General features: G+C 40.0%; 1 protein-coding gene across 4 annotated transcripts in view; it reads left to right on the top strand.

Moving 5' to 3' along the window:
- The window catches only part of GALC (galactosylceramidase), a 51,175-nt gene extending 26,845 nt beyond the window's left edge, over positions 1 to 24,330 (top strand). For all 4 annotated transcript variants that reach the window (XM_020911349.2, XM_020911358.2, XM_020911364.2 and 1 more), the window contains 10 exons: positions 360 to 515; positions 1,443 to 1,567; positions 2,973 to 3,100; positions 9,282 to 9,371; positions 10,091 to 10,177; positions 12,242 to 12,392; positions 13,629 to 13,809; positions 18,946 to 19,109; positions 20,477 to 20,553; positions 22,489 to 24,330. In XM_020911349.2, coding sequence (XP_020767008.2) covers positions 360 to 515; positions 1,443 to 1,567; positions 2,973 to 3,100; positions 9,282 to 9,371; positions 10,091 to 10,177; positions 12,242 to 12,392; positions 13,629 to 13,809; positions 18,946 to 19,109; positions 20,477 to 20,553; positions 22,489 to 22,635 — 1,306 coding nt within the window. In that variant the 3' untranslated portion in view covers positions 22,636 to 24,330. The remainder of the gene's footprint in view (positions 1 to 359; positions 516 to 1,442; positions 1,568 to 2,972; positions 3,101 to 9,281; positions 9,372 to 10,090; positions 10,178 to 12,241; positions 12,393 to 13,628; positions 13,810 to 18,945; positions 19,110 to 20,476; positions 20,554 to 22,488) is intronic.
- The last annotated feature ends 1,356 nt before the right edge of the window (positions 24,331 to 25,686 follow it).

Below are 25,686 nucleotides of genomic sequence, written 5' to 3'. Positions count from 1 at the left end.
AGTTGCATCTGACTCTGCGACCCCAGGGAATAGTTCATGGAATTCTCCAGGCCAGAATACTGGAGTGGGTAGCCGTTCCCTTCTTTAGGAGATCTTTGCTTCCCAGGGATTGAACCCAGGTCTCCCTGATTGCAGGCAGATTCTTTACTGGCTGAGCCACCAGGAAAGCCCAAGAATACTGGAGTGGGTAGCCTATCCCTTCTCCAGAGGATCTTCCCGACCCAGGAATTGAACCAGGGTCTCCTGCCTTGCAGGCGGATTCTTTCCCAGCTGAGCTAACAGGGAGGGTATTACTCAATAAGTAGACATAAGTGCCATGTTCTGACTTTTTGCATTTCCTCCCCCTCTTTCTTTTCTAGAGCTCATTACCCTGGGACACTTACAGTAAAGGACGCTAGGTTGACTGAGAAGAAGCTGTGGTCTTCTGAAGATTTTAGCACTGTAAACGGTGATGTGGGTGCAGGCTGCTGGGGTCGTATATTGAATCAGAATTACATCAATGGCTACATGACTTCGTAAGTAATTAAAACTTTTAAAGGTTTTTATTTTAAAAAATTTCAAAGCATAATAAGTAGAAAAAAGTACAATGGACTTCCATAGTCTCACAACCTAAATTCAGTGATTATAAGCATTTGCCTTATTTTGTTCATCTATCCTATACCTAACATGGGTCAGCTCTAGAAAGAAAAGGCAGGAAGCTGCGAACAGGAATAAAGCTTATTTTGGGGTCTGATATATTGTCTCAGATATGGTTAAGTTATCTCCCTGGCCTGGTGATAGCTGTTTGTTCTTAGATGCTTTTGTTCCCTTAAAATCAGTTACTACTGAGACCACTTCTACAGGGGCAAGCATTGCATTGTGGGCAGGCTTAGATCACAAAGTGGCTGAGGCCTTAAAAGGCTCCTCTCATGCCAAGAGAGTTCCGTGTGGTCCTCTTCCTCTGGGAACCCCTTCCCTGTCTGCCTGCACCGTGACGTGACCCTGGCAGTCGGACTGTTCTCATTGTAAAACTTTACAGTAGCTGAGTCAGGTGATGAAATTATGTCATGCAACTGGGCCATTAAGAAGCCTGACTGTCAAAAAGAAAGCAGGTATAGATAAAGTCTTTATTTGTATTTGACTCACATTTGTGCCATATGTGGTACTGTTAGGTTGTGACTCTTTTTCTGGTTATACAGTTGTGCAGTAAAAATTGTACACCTCATATACATTTGTATTTTTTATTACATGATTCACTATTAAAATGATTGCATCCATCGCTTGATTTTTCAAAATATGGGTGAACTTAGGCAACTTAAATTTTCTTGTTTTGGGTGGTAATTTTACCACTTACATATATTTGTATAAACTTTGCTAAGGTCTTTTATACTATAGGCTTCTAGACATTTACATTTTTATTACAAGCTGCTTTGGTGTTTCTCTTTTACCAAACAATCTTTTAGAACCATTGCTTGGAATTTGGTGGCTAGTTACTATCAGCAGTTGCCGTATGGGCGTTGTGGACTGATGACTGCCCAAGAGCCATGGAGCGGGCACTACGTAGTAGAAGCTCCTATCTGGGTATCAGGTATGGTTCAGATTCCATCTCTCACTCCCTGATTTTCCTTCTGAGAGACAAAGCAGAAAACACCTGGAGGGAGTTACAGAAACACTGCGTATGTGTGTGTGCGCGCGCACGTGTGTGTGCACACACACGTTAGTTTTAAGTGTATCTCTGTTTTAGCCAGATTTGTCCTAGTGTTTTATAAGACTCTTTTGGGTAACTAAGCTACTCTGTGTATTCCATTCTTGATTCTTCTAAGACCAGGCTCTTTTTCCCAGTTGATGTATTTTTCACAGAGATTTGTAGTCATGACATTATTCTAAACTCAGGTTGTTCTTTAATAAAGATGAAAATGCTAAGTTTTGAATTTGTATATCCTGATTGGTTAACTCCTTAAATGTTGAATAGTTGGTCCCACATTATTTCAATGAACTAATGTACTTTTATAATTTTGTCACTGTTTCTTGGGGGGTTAATTTTGTCACTTCCCAAAATGAAACGAGGAGTCTCACTCAGTACATTTCTAGGACAAGCTATGGAGGTGCCCAATAAATAAGTATTGTGAAAATAAACTTGTTTAAAACCATAAAGCTTAGTTTTTGAAGTATTTTATCAACTTTTTGAAAACCATATTCTTTGTAGTTATATTAAGGTGGTTTAAATAGAGATCAACAAAAACTGGGAGGAGGTAACTTTATTTGCTGTTGAAATAAAGCAGTTTTTCGGTAGTCTTGAACTGACAGAGTGTGGTTTATTTATTGTTTACCAGTCATTCTAAGAATATTCCCATAGTTATACCATTTAACTAGGCTAATTACTCAAAAGTTGAAACATGATGCTGGCAAATATTTTTTCCAAAATAGAAATTAGCTGTTAGACTCAGTCATACTTGGGAAAGTTTTCCTTTTAACCTTCTTGGTTCTTTGGTCAATCTAATAATGGACAAAAGACAGATCACCAGGAAAAAAAAAACACATTTAATTTACACATTTAATTTTGTACGTAAAAATATGGACTCAAGTTTGCAGTCAGGCAATTCAGGCTTTATAAATGCCATCCTAAGCCAAGGAATGAGAGGGACCTGGAGCTTCACAGGGGAAGAAGACCATTCATAGGAAGAGAAGAACAGACATTTGCTCTGCCTTGCAGATAAGTCTTTCAGATAAAAAGTTATTGCTGGTAATAGCTCTCTTTCTGGGCTGGGTCTTCTGTCTAGATTCTTTCAGGCAGTTGAAGGAGAGAGAAATTTTTTCTTTAGTCTTCTGGGTCTTGATTGCCAGCAGTCCAAAATAATACACATGCTAAAGTGGCACATTTTGTGGTGGCATATTCTGTTCTCTTTTCAAGTAAGTAGATAGCTTTTTATTTCTGGAAGAATCCTATTATCACCACTTTAATGTTATTTGGGTCTTTCTCTGCTTTTCTATAGCTCATACCACTCAGTTTACTCAACCAGGTTGGTATTACCTGAAGACAGTCGGACATTTAGAGAGAGGAGGAAGCTATGTAGCTCTGACGGATGGCTTAGGTAACCTCACCATCATCGTTGAAACTATGGTAATTCTTTGTTGTTTTTATTGGATTAATTCACTTTGTTAGTACTGGGGGAAAAAAGCATAAGACGTAACTGAACACCTTAAAAAAATAAAGGAGCTTTTCTTTTCCGAGTAGGATCCCAGGACTGGGATGACTAGTCTGTGGCTTGACCTGGTCACTCTCCGGGCTGAGGGTCCACCTGTGCAAACCTTCTCTTCCTTTCAGATTCCTCCCAGGGGTGAAGGACCCAACTTCATGCTTTTTTTCCCCATTCTACCCAGCTACGTGGAAATCTTTCTTGCAGCTTTGGTTGTAAAGAAATTCTGCCAGTTCTGCAAGTAGCTGAGGGAAAGGGCTTGCTGCCGCTGCTGCTAAGTCGCTCAGTCATGTCCGACTCTGTGCGACCCCATAGACGGCAGCTCACTGGGCTCCTCTGTCCCTGGGACTCTCCAGGCAAGAACACTGGAGTAGGCTGCCATTGCCTTCTCCGGAAAGGGCATGAGAAATCCTGATATTCGGCTTCTCTCCCACAGATATTGTCGCCTTCACCTGGGAACTGGGAGGGAGGGAGTCCTGTGTTCTTGGCCGTTTCTACTTGGCCTGGAGTTTTCATCAGTCCATCCCGAGAGGGACAGGGAGGGATGGCTTGTGGTTTAAATGCCGTATACTCCTGATGCTCATACTGAGTTTTAATAGATTTTCTTGAACATTTCTGTATTTGTAGTGTGCCCTTAGGATCATTTCCAGACTTTAGCATTATTATTATTTAAATAATTTTCGCCACTTTCACTGGGAGCAAATTTATGGAGCTCCTCACACTGACATTCTAAAGGCAGATCTCTCCTTTACTCATTAGATATGGTTTCCTTCAGTTCTTTGAACATTTTTAAATACCTGATTTAATGTCTTTGTCTAGGAACTGTAATATCTAATAGGTAATGACTAGCCTTTCTCAGACATAGTTTCTGTCAACTGCTTTTATACCTGTATATGGGCCATTCTTTCCTGTTTCTTTGCAAATATCATAATGATTTGTTCAAAGCTAGACACGTTACATAAAATAATCTGGACACTCTGGACATCAGATTCTTTCTCCTCTCTAGCATTTGTGGTTGTTGCTTTTTATCACGGTTGCTGCTGCTCATTTGCTTTGTGACTTTCCTGAACAGTTTCTGTAGTTGAATCTATGTTCAGTTTTCTTAGTAGTCAGATCATGATGGTACAGCTGGCCTCATGTTTGGAGCTAGCCAGTGTCCCAGCCTTTGCTGTCGGGCCCTGTGTGTGTAGCGGGGGCGCGCTTCAGTGCCCAGGCGGGCCGTTTACAGCTCTGCCTTAGCTCTTACTTCCCGTCTGAGCCAAGCTCCCAGGGAGGCTTGAATTTCCCAGGAAAGCCGTCTGGGGCTACAGTTTTCTCTGTGGGAAAGCTTTTAACTATAATTTCATCTTCCTTTACGGATAAAGGGGTGTTCGGTTTGTCCATATCTTAGTGAGCTTTGGGTTTTTGTGTCTTCACGCAAATTTGTCTGTTCATTTACGTTGTTAAATTTCTCAGCACAAAGTTACTACTGTTATTCCCCACTGTTCTCTTAATATATATATCTACTTTGTGTTGATGTCACCTCTGTTAATGTTCATAACTGCAGTTTGTATTTTCTTTCTTCTTATCCTAGTTTCCTGATGAGTCTGGCTAGAAGTTTATTCAGTTCTATTAATCTTCTCAAAGAGTCAGCTTTTGGTTTCTTAATTATACACTTTTGTTTTTCTGGTTTTGTTTGATTTATCCTTTCATCTCTATTGTTTTCTTTCCTCTGCTTACTTTGTTTTTTTAAATTGAATTAAAAGTTTTACTGAAATATAACTGATTTACAATATTGTATTAGTTTCAGGTACACAGCATAATGATTCAGTATTTTTATAGGCTATGCTCCCTTTAAAATTAATGCAGTATAATGTCTATATTTCTCTGTGCTGTACAGTATACCCTTGTTGATTATCTGTTTTATACATAGTAGTTTCTATCTCTGAATCCCATACCCTGTGCTTACTTTGGTTTTAATTTGCTCTTCTTTTGCTAGTATCTTAAGCTAAAGTTTCTGTTTTAGTGACTTACCACAAATCCTGATGTGTTGCGTTTTTTTTGTGTAAGTTCAAAATTCTTTCTCGTTTCCCCTTTTATTTTTCTTTGAGACAAAGATTATTTAGAAATTTGTTATTTAGTTTCTAAATATTTGGGGATTTTTTCAGACATTTTTGTTATTCAATTCTGACTTAATTCTGTTGTGGTCAGAGAATAGACTTTGTGGGACTTGAATCTTTTTGAATTTATGGAGACTTCTATTATGGCTAAGAATGTGGTATAGTTTGGTAAATGTTCCTTGTGCACGTGAAAAGAATACATATTCTGCAGGTATGGATGAAGTGATCTATAGATGTTAATCCAGGCAAATTGTTTGATAGTTTTGTTAAATCACCTGTATCTTTGTTGATATTCTGTCTAGTTGTGTATCAGTTATTGAGGGGAGGTATTAAAATCTCTAATTACAATTTAAAAATTTCCCACAAAACCTGGCCCAGAACCTTATGTTGTTAAGTCCTCTGTGATTGTTAAATCCTGTAGGTAGGGATGATGTCACAGACTTCCTTCGATCCACACCACAGTAATGATGGCTTCCCTGGGGGCTCAGATGGCAGAGTGTCTGCCTGCAATGCAGGAGACCTGGGTTCGATCCCTGGGTCGGGAAGATCCCCTGGAGAAGGAAATGGCAACCCACTCCAATACTCTTACCTGGAAAATCCCATGGACAGAGGCGCCTGGTAGGGTATGGTACATGGGGTCGCAAAGAGTTGGACATGACTGAGTGACTTCACTTTCCTTTTTTCCTTTACTTTATGGTAATGATTATTTTGAAAAAGTGATGTTGACAATGAGATTTGTTGTATATATTTAGCTGACTGCAGTTGTGCATTTGAAGGTTATACTTGGGTGAGATGCCTTCTCAGTGAAAACATCCCAAGCATTTCTTGTTTTTGGATGTATATCACTTAAAAAACAGAGCATAAGTTTAATCTGGGTGTGCCATCAGATGACTCTGGAATTCAAAGTCTGACTCAGTCAAAATGCCATTAAGTTTTATTTTGAGTGGGTATATACAGTGTTGTTGTTGGTCAGTTGCTCAGTCATGTCCGACTCTTTGTGACCCCCATGGACTGCAGCATGCCACGCTTCCCTGTCCTTCACTATCTGCTGGAGCTTGCTCAAACTCATGTCCATTGAGTCGGTGATGCCATCAACCATCTTGTCCTCTGTTGTCCCCTTCTCCTCCTGCCTTCAGTCTTTGCCAGCATCAGGGTCTTTTCTAATGAATCGGCTCTTTGCATTAGGTAGCTAAAGTATTGGAGCTTCAGCTTCAGCATCAGTCCTTCCAGTGAATATTCTGGACTGATTTCCTTTAGGATGGACTGGTTGGATCTTCTGTGGTCCAAGGGACTCTCAAGAGTCTTCTGCAACACCACAGTTCAGGAACATCAATTCTTCGGTGCTCAGCCTTCTTTATGGTTCAACCTCACACCCATACATGACTACCGGAAAAACCATAGCTTTGACTAGATGGACCTTTGTCGACAAAGTAATGTCTCCTTTTAATATGCTGTCTAGATTGGTCATAGTTTTTCTTGCAAGGAGCAAGTGTCTTTTAATCTCCTGGCTGAAGTCACCATCTGCAGTGATTTTGGAGCCCCCCAAATAAAGTCTGTCACTGTTTCTATTGTTTCCCCGTCTATTTGCCATGAAGTGATGGGACCAGATGCCATGATCTTAGTTTTCTGAATATTGAGTTTTAAGCTAACATTTTCACTCTCCTCTTTCACTTTCATCAAGAGGCTCTTTAGTTTTTCTTTGCTTTCTGCCATAAGGGTGATGTCATCTGCATATCTGAGGTTATTGATATTTTTCCCGGCAATCTTGATTCCAGCTTGTGCTTCATCCAGCCCAGCGTTTCTCAAGATATACTCTGCATATAAGTTAAATAAGCACAGTGACAATATACAGCCTTGACATACACCTTTCCCAGTTTTGAACCAGTCTGTTGTCCCATGTCTGTTGCTTCTTGACCTGTCTACAGATTTTTCAGGAGGCAGGTAATGTGGTCTGGTATTCCCATCTCTCGATGAATTTTCCACAGTTTGTTGTGGTTCACATAGTCAAAGGCTTTAGTGTAGTCCATGAAGGAGAAGTAGATGTTTTTCTGGAATTCTCTTGCTTTCTCGATGATAAAATGGATGTTGGCAATTTGACCTCAGATTCCTCTCCTTTTCTAAATCCAGCTTGAACATCTGGAAGTTCACGGTTCATGTGCTGTTGAAGCCTGGCTTGGAGAATTTTGAGCATTACTTTGCTAGAGTGTGAGATGAGTGCAGCTGTGTGAATACTCTTTGGCAATACCTCTCTTTGGTATTGGAATGAAAACTGACCTTTTCCAGTCATGTGGCCACTGCTGAGTTTTCCAAATTTACTGGCATATTGAGTGCAACAGTTTCACAGCATCAGTTTTAGGATTTGAAATAGCTCAGCTGGGTTCTATCACCTCCACTAGCTTTCTTCATAGTGGTGCTTCCTAAGGCCTACTTGATTTCTCACTCCAAGATGTCTGGCTCTAGGTGAGTGATCACACCATCGTGGTTATCTGGGTCATGAAGATCTTTTCTGTATAGTTCTTCTGTGTCTTTTTGCCACCTCTTCCTAATATCTTCTGCTTCTCTTAGGTCCATACCATTTCTGTCCTTTATTGTGCCCATCTTTGCATGGAATGTTCCCTTGGTATCTCTAATTTTCTTGAAGAGATCTCTAGTCTTTCCCCTTCTAATGTTTTCTTCTGTTTCTTTGCAATTGATCGCTGAGGAAGGCTTTCCCTTCTCTCCTTGCTGTTCTTTGAAACTCTGCATTCAGATGGCGATACCCTTTCTTTTCCCCTTTGCCTATAGCTTCTCTTCTTTTCTCAGCTACTTGTAAGGCCTCCTCAGACAACCATTTTGCCTTTTTGCATTTCTTTTTCTTGGGGGTGGTTTTGATCAATACCTCCTGTATAGTGTTATGAACCTCTGTCCATATTTCTTCAAGCACTGTCTATCAGATCTAATTTTTGAATCTATTTGTCACTTCTGCTGTATAATCGTAAGGAATCTGATTTAGATCATATCTGAATGGTTCAATGGTTTACCCTACTGCAATAAGCAGTTCATGATCTGAGCCACAGTCAGCTCCTGGTCTTGTTTTGGCTGACTGTATAGAACTTCTCCATCTTCAGCTACAAAGAATATAATCAGTCTGATTTCGGTGTTGACCATCTGGTGATGTCCATGTGTAGAGTCATCTCTTGTGTTGTTGGAAGAGGGTGTTTGCCATGACCAGTACATTCTTTGCAAAACTCTATTAGCCTTTGCCCTGCTTCATTCTGTACTCCAAGGCCAAATTTGCCTGTTACTCCAGGTATCTCTTAATTTCCTACTTTTGCAGTCCAGTCCCCTATGATGAAAAGGACATTTTTTTTTGGTATTAGTTCTTAGTTCTGGAAGGTCTGGTGGGTCTTCATAGAACTGTTCAGTTTCAGCTTCTTCAGCATTACTGGTTGGGGTTTAGACTTGGATTACTGTGGTATTGAATGGTTTGCCTTGGAAATGAACAGACATTTCACATTGTGGATGTGAGTGGTGATGGAAGAAAAGTCTGATGTTTTAAAGAACAATATTGCATAGGCACACACAATAGATACTCAACAAAGGTTTTGTTAGAAAAAGTCTTTAAAAATTTGAAATACACTCTTTTTTTTCCCCCTTGCTTTATTTAATTTATTTTTTTCATTTATTTTTATTAGTTGGAGGCTAATTACTTTACAATATTGTAGTGGTTTTTGCCATACATTGACATGAATCTGCCATGGATTTACATGTGTTCCCCATCCCGATCCCCCCTCCCACCTCCCTCCCTATCCCATCCCTCTGGGTCTTCCCAGTGCACCAGCCCCAAGCACCTGTCTCATGCTACCAACCTGGGCTGGCGATCTGTTTCACCCTTGATAGTATACATGTTTCGCTTTTTGTCACCTGGTGTGTGTCACTTCTGTTAATCTGGGTGCAGTAAATGACTTTCTCTTTAAAATGTCCTATGTGTCATCTAAATAACTTACATGATTTTTTTTCTCCTTAGAGTCATAAACATTCCAAGTGTATACGACCACTTCTTCCCTATTTCAATGTGTCACATCAGTTTGCTACTTTCGATCTTAAGGGTTCTTTTGTAAGTAAATAAGTGGAACTTTTATTTTGGTTTTGATTTGAGAATTTATATATTTTATCATGAGCTAAGAGGTTTTAAGTGAAATATTGTAAGCTATTAAGAGTTTGCATATGCATCGTTAAATGCCTTGGTGTGTTCTCTTTGCTGACTGGTTTTAGTCAGGAAGTACAGAAGCCACTAGGAGGTAATGCTCTTAGTGGTTTTGAAGAATCCTGACAAAAGTCACTTGCAAGAAGGTTATTCTTTTTGGTAGAGCATCATTTGTGTAGTTGAAGAAGCTTTCCAGCACTGCTCTTTACAACATTCTATATAAAAAGATACAAAATTCTTGTTATTTCGACCTATTGTCAGATTTGAATACAGAAATACATACAGTGCACTTTCTACTAATTGCATAAGCATTGTTTTTTAATGCCAGAAAATTCTTAAAAAGCTTTTTATATAGGTATAATAATAATGAGTATTTTTGAAGCAAAGATACAAATATTTTTTAACATTTGCCAAAAATCTGCAGTGTTTGTAGGAAATAAAGTATTTGCTTGAATAATGTCTTCGTACTTTTGAAATGATTATTACTTAAGGTTTGAGCTGGGTCTTTGGGTAGGTAGAGATGGAGTGCACATTGTCTCTGGTGCATTCTTGCTGGTACAGGTTTTGGAAGTCCTCCAAGAGAAGATGGTGAATCACTCAACAGTGCTGTCCTTGTGTTTCCTCCTCAGAGTGAAATACCAGAGCTGCAGGTGTGGTATACCAAGCTCGGAAAACCACCAGAGAGGTTTCTCTTCAAACAACTGGACTCTCTATGGGTAGTGTTAAATAAATTCCTACAGTTTGAGCATTGCAGCAGTAGAAGGGACAGAAATTTGATTAATGAATTAGTTTTTAATTTCATAATTGATTTATGGCTGAAGCATAATAGAGATAAAGTTGCCCCCCATTTTTTAAAATAGAAGGCCTCTTCAAGGAAGGATGTTTTGGTGGATGGGTTTGCTCTTGATGTGTAGTTTGTCTTGGTGAATGGTACCATCACTTGGTTGCCCAGGTCAGAAATTTGAGTCTCATTTGAGACTGTCATTCCCACCCATTCTTTGAATACCCTCAGTGATCAAGTAAAGACAGTATCACCCACATAGTCCTCCTACACATGCCTTGTTCTCCATTCCTATTGCCCCTGCTTGTTCAGTCCCTCATTATATCTCTCTTGGATTTCAGAAGCTCTCTCACTCTTTTAAGTCTCTCTGCCAAACATCGCACTGCTCCCAGAGCTGGCTTTTGTCTGTCCTCTGCTCAAATGCCTTAATGGTTTTTTCAGTTTATATTCCTTAGTGTAACATGTGACCTCATTAATACCTCATAGGTAAAAATGCTTTCTTTTTCTTTTTATTTTTTTATTATTATTTTTTTAAGAATGCTTTCTTTTCTAGAGGCCTGTCCTACTAAATTGATCTTTCTTCTCACACTAAACTTCTTGCAATTTTCAGAGCATGGGTATGCCAAGTTAATTACTTCTGTGACTTTGCACATGATTTTTCTTCCTCCTGGGATGCCTTCTGTTTGTATTTTTATCATCCTTCAAGACTCAGCCCAAGTGTGGCTTTCTCTGAAGCCTTCCCACCAGTCTTAGGGTCATAGCCACCTGGGGATGTGTGTTTGCCTAGTAAGCACATCCCCGCTGCACTGGATGCCTCGATGATTGAGTCCCCGCCTTATACAACCTTAAAGGTCCCTGCCTTTTTGTCCCAGGTGCCTAGTGTGGAACTTAGTAAATGTTGGTTTCTTATCAGTAAATGTTTCAAAGACTGAATTGGTCTGTGCAAGCACATCACTTCACCTAATTGACACAAATCTACTTTTTCTGGTAATTATTAATGTTCTGTGACTCAACTAGTCACTATCAATAAATGAAGTAAGTGTGGCGTCTACTTTTTGTACGACACATTGCTAGAAATAGTATCATGAAATTGATTTTCCCATAAGAAAAATGTATCATTTAGGGTTATTCCTAAGCCAGAATATGGTATTAGATATGTCATAGATCTGACCAACAATCTATTAAAGCTAGGGTGTGATATAAACACATTTAATTCAAAGTAGAAAAGGAGAGCTGCTCAGATTTCATTAAGTGGACCCACATTTAGTGCCAACATCAGTTATGCAAACGCTTTCACTGTCTTTAGAGGCCTGTATTTGCCGTAGGACACCTATGATGTAGGGAATGTTTCTTCTGGGTCGCTCACTGAGCTTAGAACTTTATAAATATTGTCTCATTTAATACTCACAACAGCCCTATGTGGTAGTATTTTCTACTCATTTTAGAGATGAAGCGATTATGGCTTTAAGAGATTAAATTGCCAAAATATAAACCTAGTTTGCTAATTGAAATGTGTATTGAACATGTAATGAGTAGGTAGGACTTTTTTTAATTAATAGTAAGGTTTTCTGTGTTTTAATAGCTGAGTCAACAGTAAGATTTTACAGATTTTTCTACCTTAGTGAAGTCCTAAAAAATAAATAAGCAGATCTCATAGGTACATATGTTGAATTTATACACAGGCTTTAAAGATCTTACAGTCTAATGGAAAAGCATAGACTGATAGAAATAGATTTGGGAATCATCTGTTCCTTCTTCCTCGTATGAAGTGAAATTCTCCTAATATCCTTTCTAGAATGCAATTGTATAAAGTCTTCTAAAAAACTTAAGAAAAAAGATTTCCAGGGCCTTGGTATTGAGTGTGTATATTAACAAATAATTAGGGACTTCCAACAGAAATCACTTTGGCATTTCTTAAGCTCATTTTTTAAAAAGCTATTTGACTCGAGTGAGATGAGCCGAGGCGCCTGGCTTGACCACAGCGTCGTTTCTCTCTCAGCTCCTCGACAGCGGTGGCAGCTTCACGCTGGAGCTGCAGGAGGACGAGCTGTTCACCCTCACCACGCTCACCTCCGGCCGCAAAGGCAGCTTCCCGTCGCCTCCGAAGTCCCAGCGCTTCCCGTCTGTCTATGAGGATAACTTCAACATTGGTGAGTCTTTGTACTGACACCTAACTTGGTTCCCACTTTCAGCAGTAATGGATAGATTTCTACCTATCAAAGTGGTGCTAGATGGAGTCTGCGAGAAGTACATTGATTTAGTTCTAAATCTGTATGTGGTAAAAGGGACCTAATTTCTCTGTTATTTCCAAGTAACATCACAACTTGAGGGCCCTGTAATTCTCAGTGCCAGAAAAAATTTAGAGGTTATTGTTGGAATGGAAGTTGTACAGACCTTACTCAACTTACAGTAGGGTTAGGTCCTGATAAACCCACCATAAGTTGAAAATACCGTAAATCAAAAACGTGCTTCATGTACTTCGATATACTTAGCCTACTAAACCTGTTAACGCAGTCGGCCTACCTTCAGTGTGCTCCGAACACTTCCGTGACCCAGCAGCTGGGGAGAATCGTCTACCACAAAGCCCAAAGAGGTGTGGCATGTCTCCTGTCGCCTCTGACACTGTGAAGAAAGTGAGCCCAGGATGGTTGTCAGGGGCCAGAATGCTTCTCAGTGACTCTGTTGTTCACCTTTCGTGACTGTGTGGCTGACGGGGCTGTGGCTTTTTGCTGCTCACTGCCACTGCTCGCATCACGAGAGGGTATGCTCATCAAAATTCAGAATTTGAGGTACAGTTTCTACTGAATGCATACCGCTTTCATACCATTGGAAACTTGGAAGTCAGGGCAGTTAAGTAACTTGCCTGGGGAACTGACTGAGCTAGACTTTGAACCCGGGTCTGCATGTACTTGAACTCAAGATCTTTCCTCTTAAGCATTTGCATGGATTGACTATGTAAAGTCTGTATGTCAGACTGATCATATTGATATTTAATAAAGATTACATAAAGTCAGTAGCTCTTTAATTACCTAAACCCTACCCTTTGACTATTTATAAGTATCATTTCCCTGGTAGCTCAGTGTTAAAGAATCTGTCTGCCAATGCAGGAGATATGGGTTCAATCCCTGGGTCGGTAACATCCCCTAGAGAAAGAAATGACAACCCATTCCAGTATTCTTGCCTGGGAAATCCCATGGGCAGTTTGGCATGCTGTAGTTCATGGGGTCACAAAGAGTTGGACATGACTTAGCAACTGAACAACAATAAAAAATATCATTTGCCAATTTAAAACTTTTCAAAAGTATATTAGAATGTAGCAGAAAACATTAGGAGAGATGCTGTAAGGATTTGATAACTCAACACACAATTTATTGTGTTCTGAACAGATTACCCATTTTTTAGTGAAGCTCCAAATTTTGCTGACCAGACCGGGGTGTTTGAATACTATGTGAATATGGAAGACCCCGGAGACCATCGCTTCACATTGCGCCAGGTTCTCAATCAGAGGCCCATCACGTGGGCTGCCGACGCCTTCAATACCATCAGCGTTATCGGGGATTACACGTGGTACGTAAAACTGACCTAGTCTTTACCATAGATCTGGCGAAATAACCTTGTAATGTCATCAAGTACTTTCTGAAGCCAGGACTCCGCAGCAGCCCTCCTTTTCTGGGAGTCTAACAGATATGTGATAACTGTTGAATATCACAGTGGGCACAAACCAGCCAGTTGTTTTGTTGTTGTTCGGCATCCTTCCCTCAGATTTCCCCAATTTAATAGTAATCGTTGCGGGATAAGACTTGGTTTTAATGTGAAATCTGAGGGCATTGGACCAAATTATAATTTAAAATTTATGTATAAGCGGACTTTATGATATGCATGTTTTTAAGATTTTGTTTTTGCTGGAGAGTTGATATGTTGATCTGGTGTTGCCACCTGCTGGATTCATACTTGAATTACACTGTTTTAGCCTTTGTGCAAAATCTGTTTACAAGGTGACAGTAGATGGCAATAGTAAAAAGCAAATCAGCTTTCAGTTGGCTAGTGAATTTAACTAGTATACTTACACTGTGAAACATAAAATACGAGCATTTCATCCTCAGTGATAGTAATTATTAATGCAAAGTCACAAAATAGCCATATCTGTAGCTTGGAAATTGGACAGGGAAGGGAAGATAATTTGGAAGAGAGCCTTGAATTGTTTATTTGAGGAATGCTGCAGAAAGTCTTTATCCCTTCTGCAGAGCCTTATTCTGTGTTATAAAATGAAGTTCTAGTCGAAAGCTCTGATATAAGTCTTGAGGAACTTTCAGTTATCCAAAGTTCCTGGAACCGTTATAGCACTGTGAAGAATTATTAGGATGAAGAATTCTTACCTAATTTAGGATAACTTTGATGGATTATCTTTTTACACAACAGAAATACTGTTTATACCAGCATCTCTGTTTAGTTCAGTTGCTCAGTCGTGTCCAACTCTTTGAAACCCCATGAACTATAGCATGCCAGGCTTTCCTGTCTATCACCAACTCCTGGAGCTTGCTCAAACTCATGTCCATTGAGTCAGTGATGCCATCCAACCATCTCATCCTCTGTTGTTCCCTTCTCCTCCAACCTTCAATCTTTCCCAGCATCAGAGTCTTTTCCAATGAGTCAGTTCTTCACATCAGGTGGCCAAAGTATTAGAGTTTCAGCTTCAACATCAGTCCTTCCAATGAATATTCATGACTGATTTCCTTTAGGATGGACTGGTTAGATCTCCTTGAAGTCCAAGGGACTCTCAAAAGTCTTCTGCAACACCACAGTTCAAAAGCATCAATTCTTTGACGCTCAGCTTTCTTTATAGTCCAACTCTCACATTCACACATGACTACTGGAAAAACCATAGCTTTGACTAGATGGACCTTTGTCAGCAAAGTAATGTCTCTGCTCTTTAATATGCCATCAAGGTTGGTCATAGCTTTTCTTCCAAGGAGTGAGTGTCCTTTAATTTCATGGCTGCAGTCACCGTCTTCAGGGATTTTGTAGCCCAAGAAAATAAAGTCTCTCCGTGTTTCCACTGTTTCCCATCTATTTGCCTTGAAGTGATGGGACCGGATGCCATGATCTTAGTTTTCTGAATATTGAGTTTTAAGCTAACTTTTTCACTCTCCTCTTTCACTTTCATCAAGAGGCTTTTTTTTAGTTCCTTTTCACTTTCTGCCATAAATGTGTAATCTGCATATCTGAGGTTATTGATATTGCTCCTGACAATCTTGATTCCAGCTTGTGCTTCATCTAGCCTGGCATTTCACATGATGTACTCTGCATATAAGTTAAATAAACAGGGTGACAATATACAGCCTTGACAGACTCCTTTCCCAATTTGGAGCCAGTCTGTTGTTCCATGTCCAGTTCAAACTGTTGCTTCCTGACCTGTATACAGATTTCTCAGGGAGGCAGGTAAGGTGGTCTGGTATTCTCATGTGTTGAAGAATTTTCCACAGTTTGTTGTGATCCACACAGTCAAAGGCTTTGGCATAGTCAATAAAGCAGAAGTAGATGGTTTTCTGGAACTCTCTTGCTTTCTTGATGATCCAACGGATGTTGGCAATTTGATCTCTGTACTAGACACTTTATCTGGATATTCTGGTCATGTCAGTGGGCTTTGTGATTTCCTTTTTTTTTTTAACTAATGGTCTTATTGTAAGACAGGTGACTGAGTTTATTTGCCTAAAGGATGGGCCTTGTTATATTTTGACCACTAGTCTGGAAGGCAGCTGCCATAGATAACCTTTAACTTTGTGGGCCAACCCTTATCCCCCATGCCTGTGAATATTCTACATGAAGTTCTCTCTGAACCCCAAATCTTTTGTTTCTGGCTGAGACTCTAGAAAAGTTGAGAGAATTTCATTGTAGTAGAGAGATGATATAGAACACCATCCAAGGATTAACCAAAACTCTTCGTAACTGTGAAGGTTTTGCAGTATTTACATAGCAGTACTGAATCTTTACTATTGCAGTGGGGAAGGAGATAGGGAAGGGAAGGATGAAGTGAAGTGGGGAGAGAAGGAAAGAGTGACATATTCTGAAAGAAAAAGAACCAGGAAATCACAATCACGCACGTCGAGAGAGGACTGCTTCCGTCCTTCTTACACTCTGCCCTCCTCCTGTTGTTTCACTGCTCAGGAGTATGCCGCGACCCTTGCCTGAGGCCGGACCCGAGCCACACTTCTGGGCCTGATTCCAAAATCTTTTAAAATTTGCTCTCATCCTGTTTACTTTGTGTTGCTTCTCATTATCCTGTTCTGGGTGCAGGGGAACCAGATCTGTTGAGAGATGAACACGCATCCCATGTTCATTTCTGCCCTCTGGCCGTGATGCCCGTTTATTGGAGGGAGCGGAGGGGGTGAAAGCTGGGTAACACTGAACACTGGTCTGTGCTTCCCATGGCTGCTTTATGCTGAAGGCAGCACCCTACTTGCCTTGCAGACTGGGAACCTGAGGCATGGGGTAAGATTGTTCAAGATCCCATACTTTTAAATTCCAGAACCAGGGCAAGAGGCCAGGTCTGTCCTGTGCTGGAGCCCCTGCTCCTTGGACTTCCTCTCACAGCCTTGTTTTAATCACTGTCTTCTCCCTGAGGGCAAGAAACAGAAAGTTAGCAGAGTGTATCCATAGTGCTAGTCCAGTCAGTCATCTGTATGCATGCAGGGTGCCATTAGTTTTTAGAACTGTGTTTAGAACAGAACTTCCCTCACATTTAGATTTAGTTAAGTGTCAGCACAGTAGTTTGACTATAGAGGGTGGACTTTCCCAAAGCTACTTCAGTCTTTCATCTCATTAGCAAGCTTTGGCTGGGATCTGAGGACAATCACAAAACTATCTTTTTTCTGAACAGACCTGAACTCTGAATCCTTTTGATCAAATTTACTTAATATGTTGGCTGGTTTTTATTCTGTCAGCACTTCTGATGGGTTATGACTATGGAAGATGAAGCCAAACTTTTATTCTATTTTATTCATTATCTGTAAAATTGCCTGTAAGTTCTGATGCAAGAATTGTTTATTATGGAATGTGATGTAAAAAAGGAAAACATTTGATCTTCCCTCACTTTCACACTAAATAGAGTGAGTTTATGGTGCTGACAGCTTCTGATGAACTGACAGAGAGGCAGGGGATTTAAGGAGCAGTCCGACCCCGGCGGTTTCGTGCTGCTGGTGAAGAGAAGAGCAGTCTCTGCGGTGGGAGGACGCACAGGGCAGACTGGGCTGCAGCTCCTTAGCATTGGTCTTCCTGTGAAGTGGCCCAGCTTTGAGTAAACGATTAAATGAGGGTTTTTCTGGTGGTTGTGTACCTGTCGTAGGTGCTTCTTTTTTATATTTTCCTTTACAAAGTAACATTTCACTGCAAAATTCACTGATGAAAAATGTGAAAAGCACATAATTCTAGACCTGTTATCCCCATTTCGATAAATGTATTTCTTGGCATTCTTAGTTTTAGATAAATTGCTTGCTTTATTGCTTGGCTGTGTGCAAGCTAATTCTTTCCCATTTGCACTTCAGATTTGAATAGCAGGGGAATTGTTTTCAAATGTCATGTTGGATTGGGGTGATGGTGGGCTTCCCTGGTGACGCAGAGGTAAAGAATCTGCCTGCCAGTGCAAGAGATGTGGGTTTGATCTCTGGGTCAGGAAGATCCCTTGGAGAAGGCAGTGGCAACCCACTCCAGTAGTCTTGCCTGGAGACTTCCATGGACAGGGAAGCATGGTGGGCTGCAGTTCTTGGGGTCAAAAGAGTTGGACACGACTTAGCAACTAGACAACAACAAATAACTGCAAAGCAAATCTGATCGCATTTGTGAAAGGAAGCCCGGAGGAGAGCTCCTGGTTGGCTGAATCCTTCTCTTCCTTTGATACACTCTGTCAGTCAGCACTGCCAAAACCGGGATTTTACTGCCTGTTCATAAAGATACCCTGTAGGGGAAAATGGTTCTCAGAGTGAGGTTCCTGGACCTGCGGCATCAGTGTCACCTGGCAGTCTGTTAGACACGCAGGTCCAAGGGCCCACCCTACACCTGCTGAGTCAGACCCTGAGGGTGGGGCTGGCAGGCAGAATCAAACACCCCCTCCAGGGTGACTTCCGTGGGGTGCAGTCTGAAAATGCCCGCTGTAAATTCAAGGTACAGTTGACTCTGACTTGACAGAGAAAATAATTTTAGATCTTTCTTCTGTCATTTCTAAGTCTTGTTAGGGTTAAATGTAAAAATCAGCCTCAAAGTAACTTTTCCCAGAGGCTCCTAATATGTAGTCTTCACTGCTTCTCTTTGCTGATGTAAATGTAATAAACCTTTTTGCTCAGACTTACATGGAAACCTATTTTTTATGTATTCCTAGAAAAGAATGGATTCTTATTATATTCTTAGAACGAGAAGTTATTTTATTATAGAAATACAGGAAATGCATTCTTAGGAAACTTGAAAACAGTAAGTTTTATTTTCCAATAGTAAGTCATTAAAGAGAGGCAATGAAATGACTTGACTTTAGTCATGTAAAATTTAAAACCATTATCGGGGAAGGTTCTTGAAGCCCCTACCTGCTGTTAATGTGGACTTAGCGAAACACATACTCCCCTCAATTAGAAGTTTGGAAGCATGTGACTGTGAGGTGAGCATTGGTGCTGCATTTGCAATGACATAATTACAAGCGCTAACACTCTGCTTCTGCAGGTCCAATCTGACTATAAAGTGCGATGTGTACATAGAGACCCCTGAGAAGGGAGGCGTGTTCATTGCTGGAAGAGTCAATAAAGGTGGTATTTTGATTAGAAGTGCCAGGGGGATTTTCTTCTGGATTTTTGCAAATGGAACCTACAGAGTCACAGGCGATCTAGGTAAGTGGTTTCTTCTGTAGCGCATGATTTACTATGTGATACGTTGCTGTGAGTGTCTGCTTGTTACCTGTGGGAGTAATGAAATACCTCACCGTGTTTGAGCATCTAATTGGGAAGAGATTCAACGTGTGTAAGCAAACACCAGATGATTCCAAATTATAGTGTTAATTAATTAGTACAGAGGCAGCCCAGTGAAAGAGGAAATTGTGCACAGTCTCTCGGGTACTGCAGACTTGAGCTAGGCTGTTAGAGTAGGGCGTGGGGGTAAGGAGAGAATACTCAGGAAATTTAAAAAAAAGTAAAACTATGGGAATGTTGCTGCTGTGCTTATGGAAATATAAAGGGAAGAATTAACTTGCTTAAAATGGAGATCCCCTGTTTCCTAACTTAGTCAATAACTTGAAAACAGCTTGACTTTATTATTCATCTTAACAGTCTCTGTCTTACGTACAATAGTATTTTATCTAGAATAGGTACTTAGAATCTGTTCAAGTTGAATTCCACCCACTTCGCTTTGGTTTGGGTACACACCAAATCAAGATCTGTTTAAACTAGATCTTATTGGTGACTCTTTCTGATTCAAAGTCTCTTGACTTTCATCCTGCATTAATAAAAAGTCTTCTCTCCTATTGTTTTCCCCCTCTGCTTCTTCCTTAGGTTAAAGGGCTCCAATGATAAAATAGAAGTTAAAGAGTGAGTGGGTAATAAGGATATTAGAATAGAAATTGCATAATCGTAGCATGACTGGTCTGGAAGGTACCTCGAATTTTCCAGTCCAAAAGAGAGTGCCAGAGAGGTTAATTGATTTGCTGAAGGTCTCAAAATGAAGTAGTGGAAGAAGTGGAACTAGAGATTTAAATCTGTCTTCAGTCCTCACTGCCCTGTGTCTTAAACTGCCCATTGAACATCTCATCCTGGGTTTCCGTCAGGCATTCAAATATAATACATTCAAAAACTGACATTATTTTCTAATTCTCTAATGTCAGTTACACTAGCTGGAAGTCTTATAGTAGTTTTTTGACTGTTCCTGCTTATCTTCCATATCTGGTCCAATCAGGTATACATACAGACCTGAATATACATTCTAAGGCATCGTGTACCCTGCTTGATTTGTAAGTTTATTTTGCTCATTCTCTTGTGAGCTCATGTATTGTATATGGCTCAGGGTAGGATCTCTGCATGTTGAATGCATTCCTTAATGAAGGGTGTTTTTTGTTTTAAATCAGTTGTAGATCTTGGAAATGTCGATCTTTATTATGACTGACTTTACTACATATGGATGCACCTAAGAACCCTCAATGAGTTATGTGATTCAGTGATTTAGATTTTAAAAATATGTCAACTAGGATAATCTTTTTGTGTTACAGCTGGATGGATCATATATAGTTTAGGACATGCTGATGTTACAGCAAAAAAATGGTATACACTCACTTTAACTCTGAATGTAAGTATTGCCGATCCCAGTTCCTGGAGGTAAAATGTTCTTTTCTTGTGTCTTTTTTTTTTTTTTTTTTGGTTAACATTTTATGTTATCAGATGAGACTGGGAAAGTGTGATAAACAGTGGAAAACAGGCAGAGAGCCTGCCATGATACCAGCAAACCACCAGTCCTTGGGATGCTAGCGTGTGTCTGGGTTATTTCACCTTTGTGAACCTCTGTGTCCTTGTCTTTAAAATGGAAGTAAGCTCTGTGGGTTGTTTGAGAGTTAGATGATTATTTTTTTTTTCATTCGACACATTTTTATCAAGTGTCTACTATGTGTACTGTTCTAAATACTAGGGATACAGTAGTGAACTAGACAGGCAAGATTCCTGCTCTCTCAGAGCCTCTGTTCTTCTGGGACAGGAGTTATTAAGCTTTTTTTTTTTTCTGTAAGGTGCCAAAGAGGAACTATTTTAGGCCTTGAGCGCCCTATGGTGTTTTTTGCAGTTCTTCAGCTCTGCTTTTGTAGCGAGAGTGGAGCCTTTGACAGTAGGTGGAGGAACGGGAGTGGCTGTGTTCCACTGAATTTATAAAAATAGGTGGCTGGGCTGTGGGCCAGAGCCGGCTGACTCCTGCTATAAATAAGCAAATAAAACTGTGAAGGTAAAAATGGGATAATGAGATAAAGTGGCTTCCCTGCCAGATTCTCCAGATAGCAGTCAGGGAAGGCCTCTTGGAGGTGGTGGCCGAGCTGAGGTCTGAGCGAAGGGCGAGCTCTGACTGGCCGAGTGGGAGTGGCCAGAGGCTTGGGCAGCCGATGCTGGGGGCAGGGGGGGAGAGGAGCGTCTGTGCTTATTGTGGTTTGTGTGCTGGAGCCCCGGGCTCAGTGTAATAGTCACCAGTCCCTCAGTGGCGAACAAGCACTTTCAGAGCTGGAGCTGGATTGCTGTGAGGTGTGCAGTAATGGGAGCGTATGTGGCTCTGCATGTGGAGTTGGGCAACTCAAATTCAGGTCTGAGCATCGCTGGTAAATCTGTGATTCTGGTTGCTTGTCACCATGTCTGCAGCATAAAACATAAGAACTAAATGAAGGCCCATTCCATTGTAAGTGTAGGACTCAAGAGCATATTTTATTCTGACTCCACCTAGTGCTTCGGATCTTCTGCTTTTCACCCTTTTGAAATTAGCTAGTTTTAAATGTGGCTGGAAGGAGTGTGTTGTGAATGTTTGCTCACAAGCAAGTTGTAATAATGGTAAGAGCTGTGTGCCAGGCACTTAGCTAAGTAGGAAGGGCAGCGTCTGAGCAAGGTGTCACATTTATCTTTCTCTGTCAGTGACCAGTACGTTGTTCCTGCGGATATTTCTCTCTTCCATTCACTCCCCCTGCCCCTCCCATCACCAGTTTAAATGCTGGTTACTGTTTTTCTAACATAAAGGTGAGCTTTTGATATGACCTTGAAGTGATATTCTGTACATGAGGATAAAACAATAAAATGAAGGTTAATTACTCTTCTCCTGGCTGGGCTGATGCTCTTTAATGAAGACCTTAAATAAACATCTTGGCCCCTGTAGTCCTGTCTGAAGAGCTGGTAGCTGTAAGCTACAAAGGACGTAATTGCAGCTACCTGTAAATAAGAAATGGGTTTTAGTGAGCTTTTGTCTACAATTTTATCATAATGTTATGAAAAGTGTTACATTCCTGAAGATTTTGCAACATTTTGGGGGAGTACAGGAAATATTGAGGTATTCTTGTGCCTTGAGAACTGTTTATATAAATAGATGAGAATTCCCTTTGAGAAAATTTCCCCTGCATTTCAAACTTCTGCTCGAAGTTGTGGGATCGTTTTGCCTTGATGAGTCTTGCGTGAGAAGAATGTTTGCTGCACTGAGTGGGTGGGCCTTCCCCTGAGCAGCAAGCTTCAGAGGACCGTTTTCCCATGTCTCTCTCCACTCCAGGGTCGCTCCTCCTCCGGCAAGCTGAATGGCAAGACCCTCTGGAAGGACATCTCTGTGAACTTCCCAGGAAACGGCTGGGCCGCAATTGGGACTCACTCCTTTGAATTCGCGCAGTTTGACAACTTCCGTGTGGAAGCCTCGCACTAATCCACAGAGGGCCGTGGGACACTCTGCATTGTCCTTCTTTTTGGTTTTGGTTCAGAGCCAATTCTCGTTTTGATGATCAATATAGGAGCCTTTCAGAGGCGAAAAATAATGAAGAGGAAATGGGGAGAAAAATATATTTTTGCTGAGCCTCTTGAAGATTATTTTAGAACTAATTCCAAGGGGAAACAGATGAAGCTTTAACATGACCGGATGTGTCCCATATAGAGGACACGAAGTACATGGGTACCATCTTTGGGAGTGGCTAGGGTGTTAGACCCCGAGGCCTTGTGTTAATGCTGAGGGAGCTTTCGTCATCTTACTTGCCCGTGCAGATGGCCAGGACGTGCTCGTCCCGGCGGTGTGTGTTCACACTCACCGTGTGTCCTCATCGCGGGCCGTGCTGCCGTCATAGGAAGCTGCAGACCCTGGAAGCACTGCTGTGCAGAAACCACTCCAACATGTTATGCCTGCACTCTGAAAAGTATTTTTTTCTTTTCCTTTTTAAAGTGATATATTTTTGAATTACGATGAGTGAGATGATTTGAAAAATAACTCATTAATAACTACCTCTAAAGATATTTCTACAGTAATAAATATTAGCAGATTAATTGGGTTACCTGCATTTTTTTTTTTTTCTTTTGGGTCTAGCTTTTAGTCTTGTGACCCTTACAACTCTGTGAACGTTTTCCGGGTGACTGGAAGGAGGAAGAAAGCTCCCTGGCATGTAGCCAGTGCTGTTAGTGGGTCCAAAGGTAAAATTGTAGCACATTTTTTGTTTCATTTCGATGTGCCTTTCTGGTCTGACTTCTCTACTGGCATTGGTGATAAACTAAAATAACTAATGAGTACTTCCATCTCCTTGTGCCTGGAAGATGATCGCCTAACCTTTTGCTGGTTTATAGAACTGGATCATCCTCTAATATTTTGTTGTGGTTAGAAGTATTTATTTAATTGAAGTACAAATATGTTCAAGTGTAGGTGAGAATGTTTCTCATGCTTTATAATTTGTATCTAATCATTAGTGTACCCCCTTGAAGCAAATCAGTTATTCATGTGGATAAAATAAATTTTGGTTTGTTTTTTTTAATAATGAAGGTTTAAAAGTTCATTGAACTAATTCTACAGTTTTGGAATTTATAATGATTTAATGTAGGCTAAATTGACATGAAGTTTTGTATTAGAGACAAGAAACTAAATTTTAGAATAAATCAGGTTACAGAGGAAAATTTTTAAATTAAAACCAGTCTAAGTGATTTCCAGTTTAGGTCACTACATGTTTTTTAAAATTAACTTTATTGAGGTATAATTTACATATAGTAAAATGTTTGCATTTTAAGTATTCAGTTCCATGAGTCTTGGTAAATGGATAAACCAAGATATCAAATGGTTTCGTTACTCCAGAAAGTTCTCTCTTATACCTGTGCAGTCATTTACCCTCACCCCACCCTGATCCCAGGCAATCATTGATCTGATTTCTGTCACTGTTGATAAATTTTCCTTGTTCCAAAACATTATAAAAACGGTATCATACACTTTGTACTCTTTTATAAATAATTTTTTTTACTTATCATGAAGTTTTTGACATTTGTTTATGTGCTATATATATCAATGATTTACTGTTGAAGGGGTATACCACAATTTGTTCCCCCAGCTTTTAGAATTACAAATAAAGTTGTTATGAACATTCGAGTACAAGCTTTTGTGTGGACCTATGTTTTCATTTTTCTTGGGTACGTGCCAAGAAGTGAAATTGCTAGATCTTATTGGGAAGTGTGTGTTCAACTTTATAAGAAACTATCAAACATTTCCAAGTTAATTATATGATTTTGTACATTAGAAATGTTTGAGAATTTCAGTTGCTCTATCTTCCTGTTATTATTACTTTTAATTTTAACCCTTTCTTGTGACTGTGTAGTAGGTTCATTAGCTGCTAGGCATCTTTTCAAGGGCTTATTTCCCATTCATATATTTTCATGAAGTGTTTGTTCAAGTCTTTTGCTCGTTTAAAAAATACGGTTCTTTGTCTTATTATTGAGTTGTAAGAGGTCTCTCTACATTTCAGGTACAATTGTTTTCTAAACTCAGATATGTATTTTGTAGATTTTTCTTCAAGTCTATATCTTTTGAAAAGTACAAAATTTGAATTTGGAAGTCCAATTTGTAGTTTTTTTCCTTTTATGATAGGTGTGTTTTTGGTGTCCTAAGAAATCTTTGTTTGGCCCAAGTTCACAAGGATGTTTTCTTCTTTGTTGTCTAGAATCTTAGTGTATTTAGTTTTCGTATTCAGATCTGTGATCCCCTGTGCGTTACTTTTTGTTATATGCAGAGAGATGAGGATTGAGGTTCATATTCTTCCTGTGTGAATATTCAGTTTCTCCAGCATCATTTGTTGAAAAGACTTCCTTTGTCAAAAATCAATTGACCATACATGTGTACAACTAATAATAGACTCTCTATTCTGTTCTACTGATATCTATGTCTGTCTTTAGGCAAATACCACATTTTCTTCGTTAGCAAACACCCTTTCCAACAACACAGATGACTCTACACATAGACATCACCAAATGGTCAATACTGAAATCATATTGATTATGTTCTTTGCAGCTGAAGATGGAGAAGCTCTGTACAGTTAGCAAAAACAAGATCTGGATCTGACTGTGGCTCACATCATCCACAAAATTTGGGCTTAACTTGAGGAAAGTAGGGAAGACCGCTAGGCCATTCACATATGGTCTAAATCAAACCCTTATGATTATACAGTGGAGGTGACAAACAGTAGAATGTAAGCTCAGCTTATATCCTCCAACTTTGTCCTTCAAAGTTGTTTTGAATAATCTAGATCCTTGACATTTCCATCAGTTTTAGACCCATATATTCCTACAAAGTCCTTCCTAGAATTTTGATTGGAATCACACCAGCATTACAGATGGGAAGAATGGATATCTTAATAATGTCTACCCTTCAATCTGTGATCATGTTCCATCTCCATGTTTTGAGGCTTTCTATAATATCTCTCAGCAATTTCTGTAGTTTTCACTGTATAGTTTTTAT

The sequence above is a fragment of the Odocoileus virginianus genome, chromosome 6, assembly GCF_023699985.2.
Source record: "Odocoileus virginianus isolate 20LAN1187 ecotype Illinois chromosome 6, Ovbor_1.2, whole genome shotgun sequence".
In the NCBI taxonomy this organism is placed as follows: domain Eukaryota; kingdom Metazoa; phylum Chordata; class Mammalia; order Artiodactyla; family Cervidae; genus Odocoileus; species Odocoileus virginianus.
The sequence above is the reverse complement of the archived record's forward strand: the minus strand, read 5'-3'. Positions and strand labels throughout refer to the sequence as shown.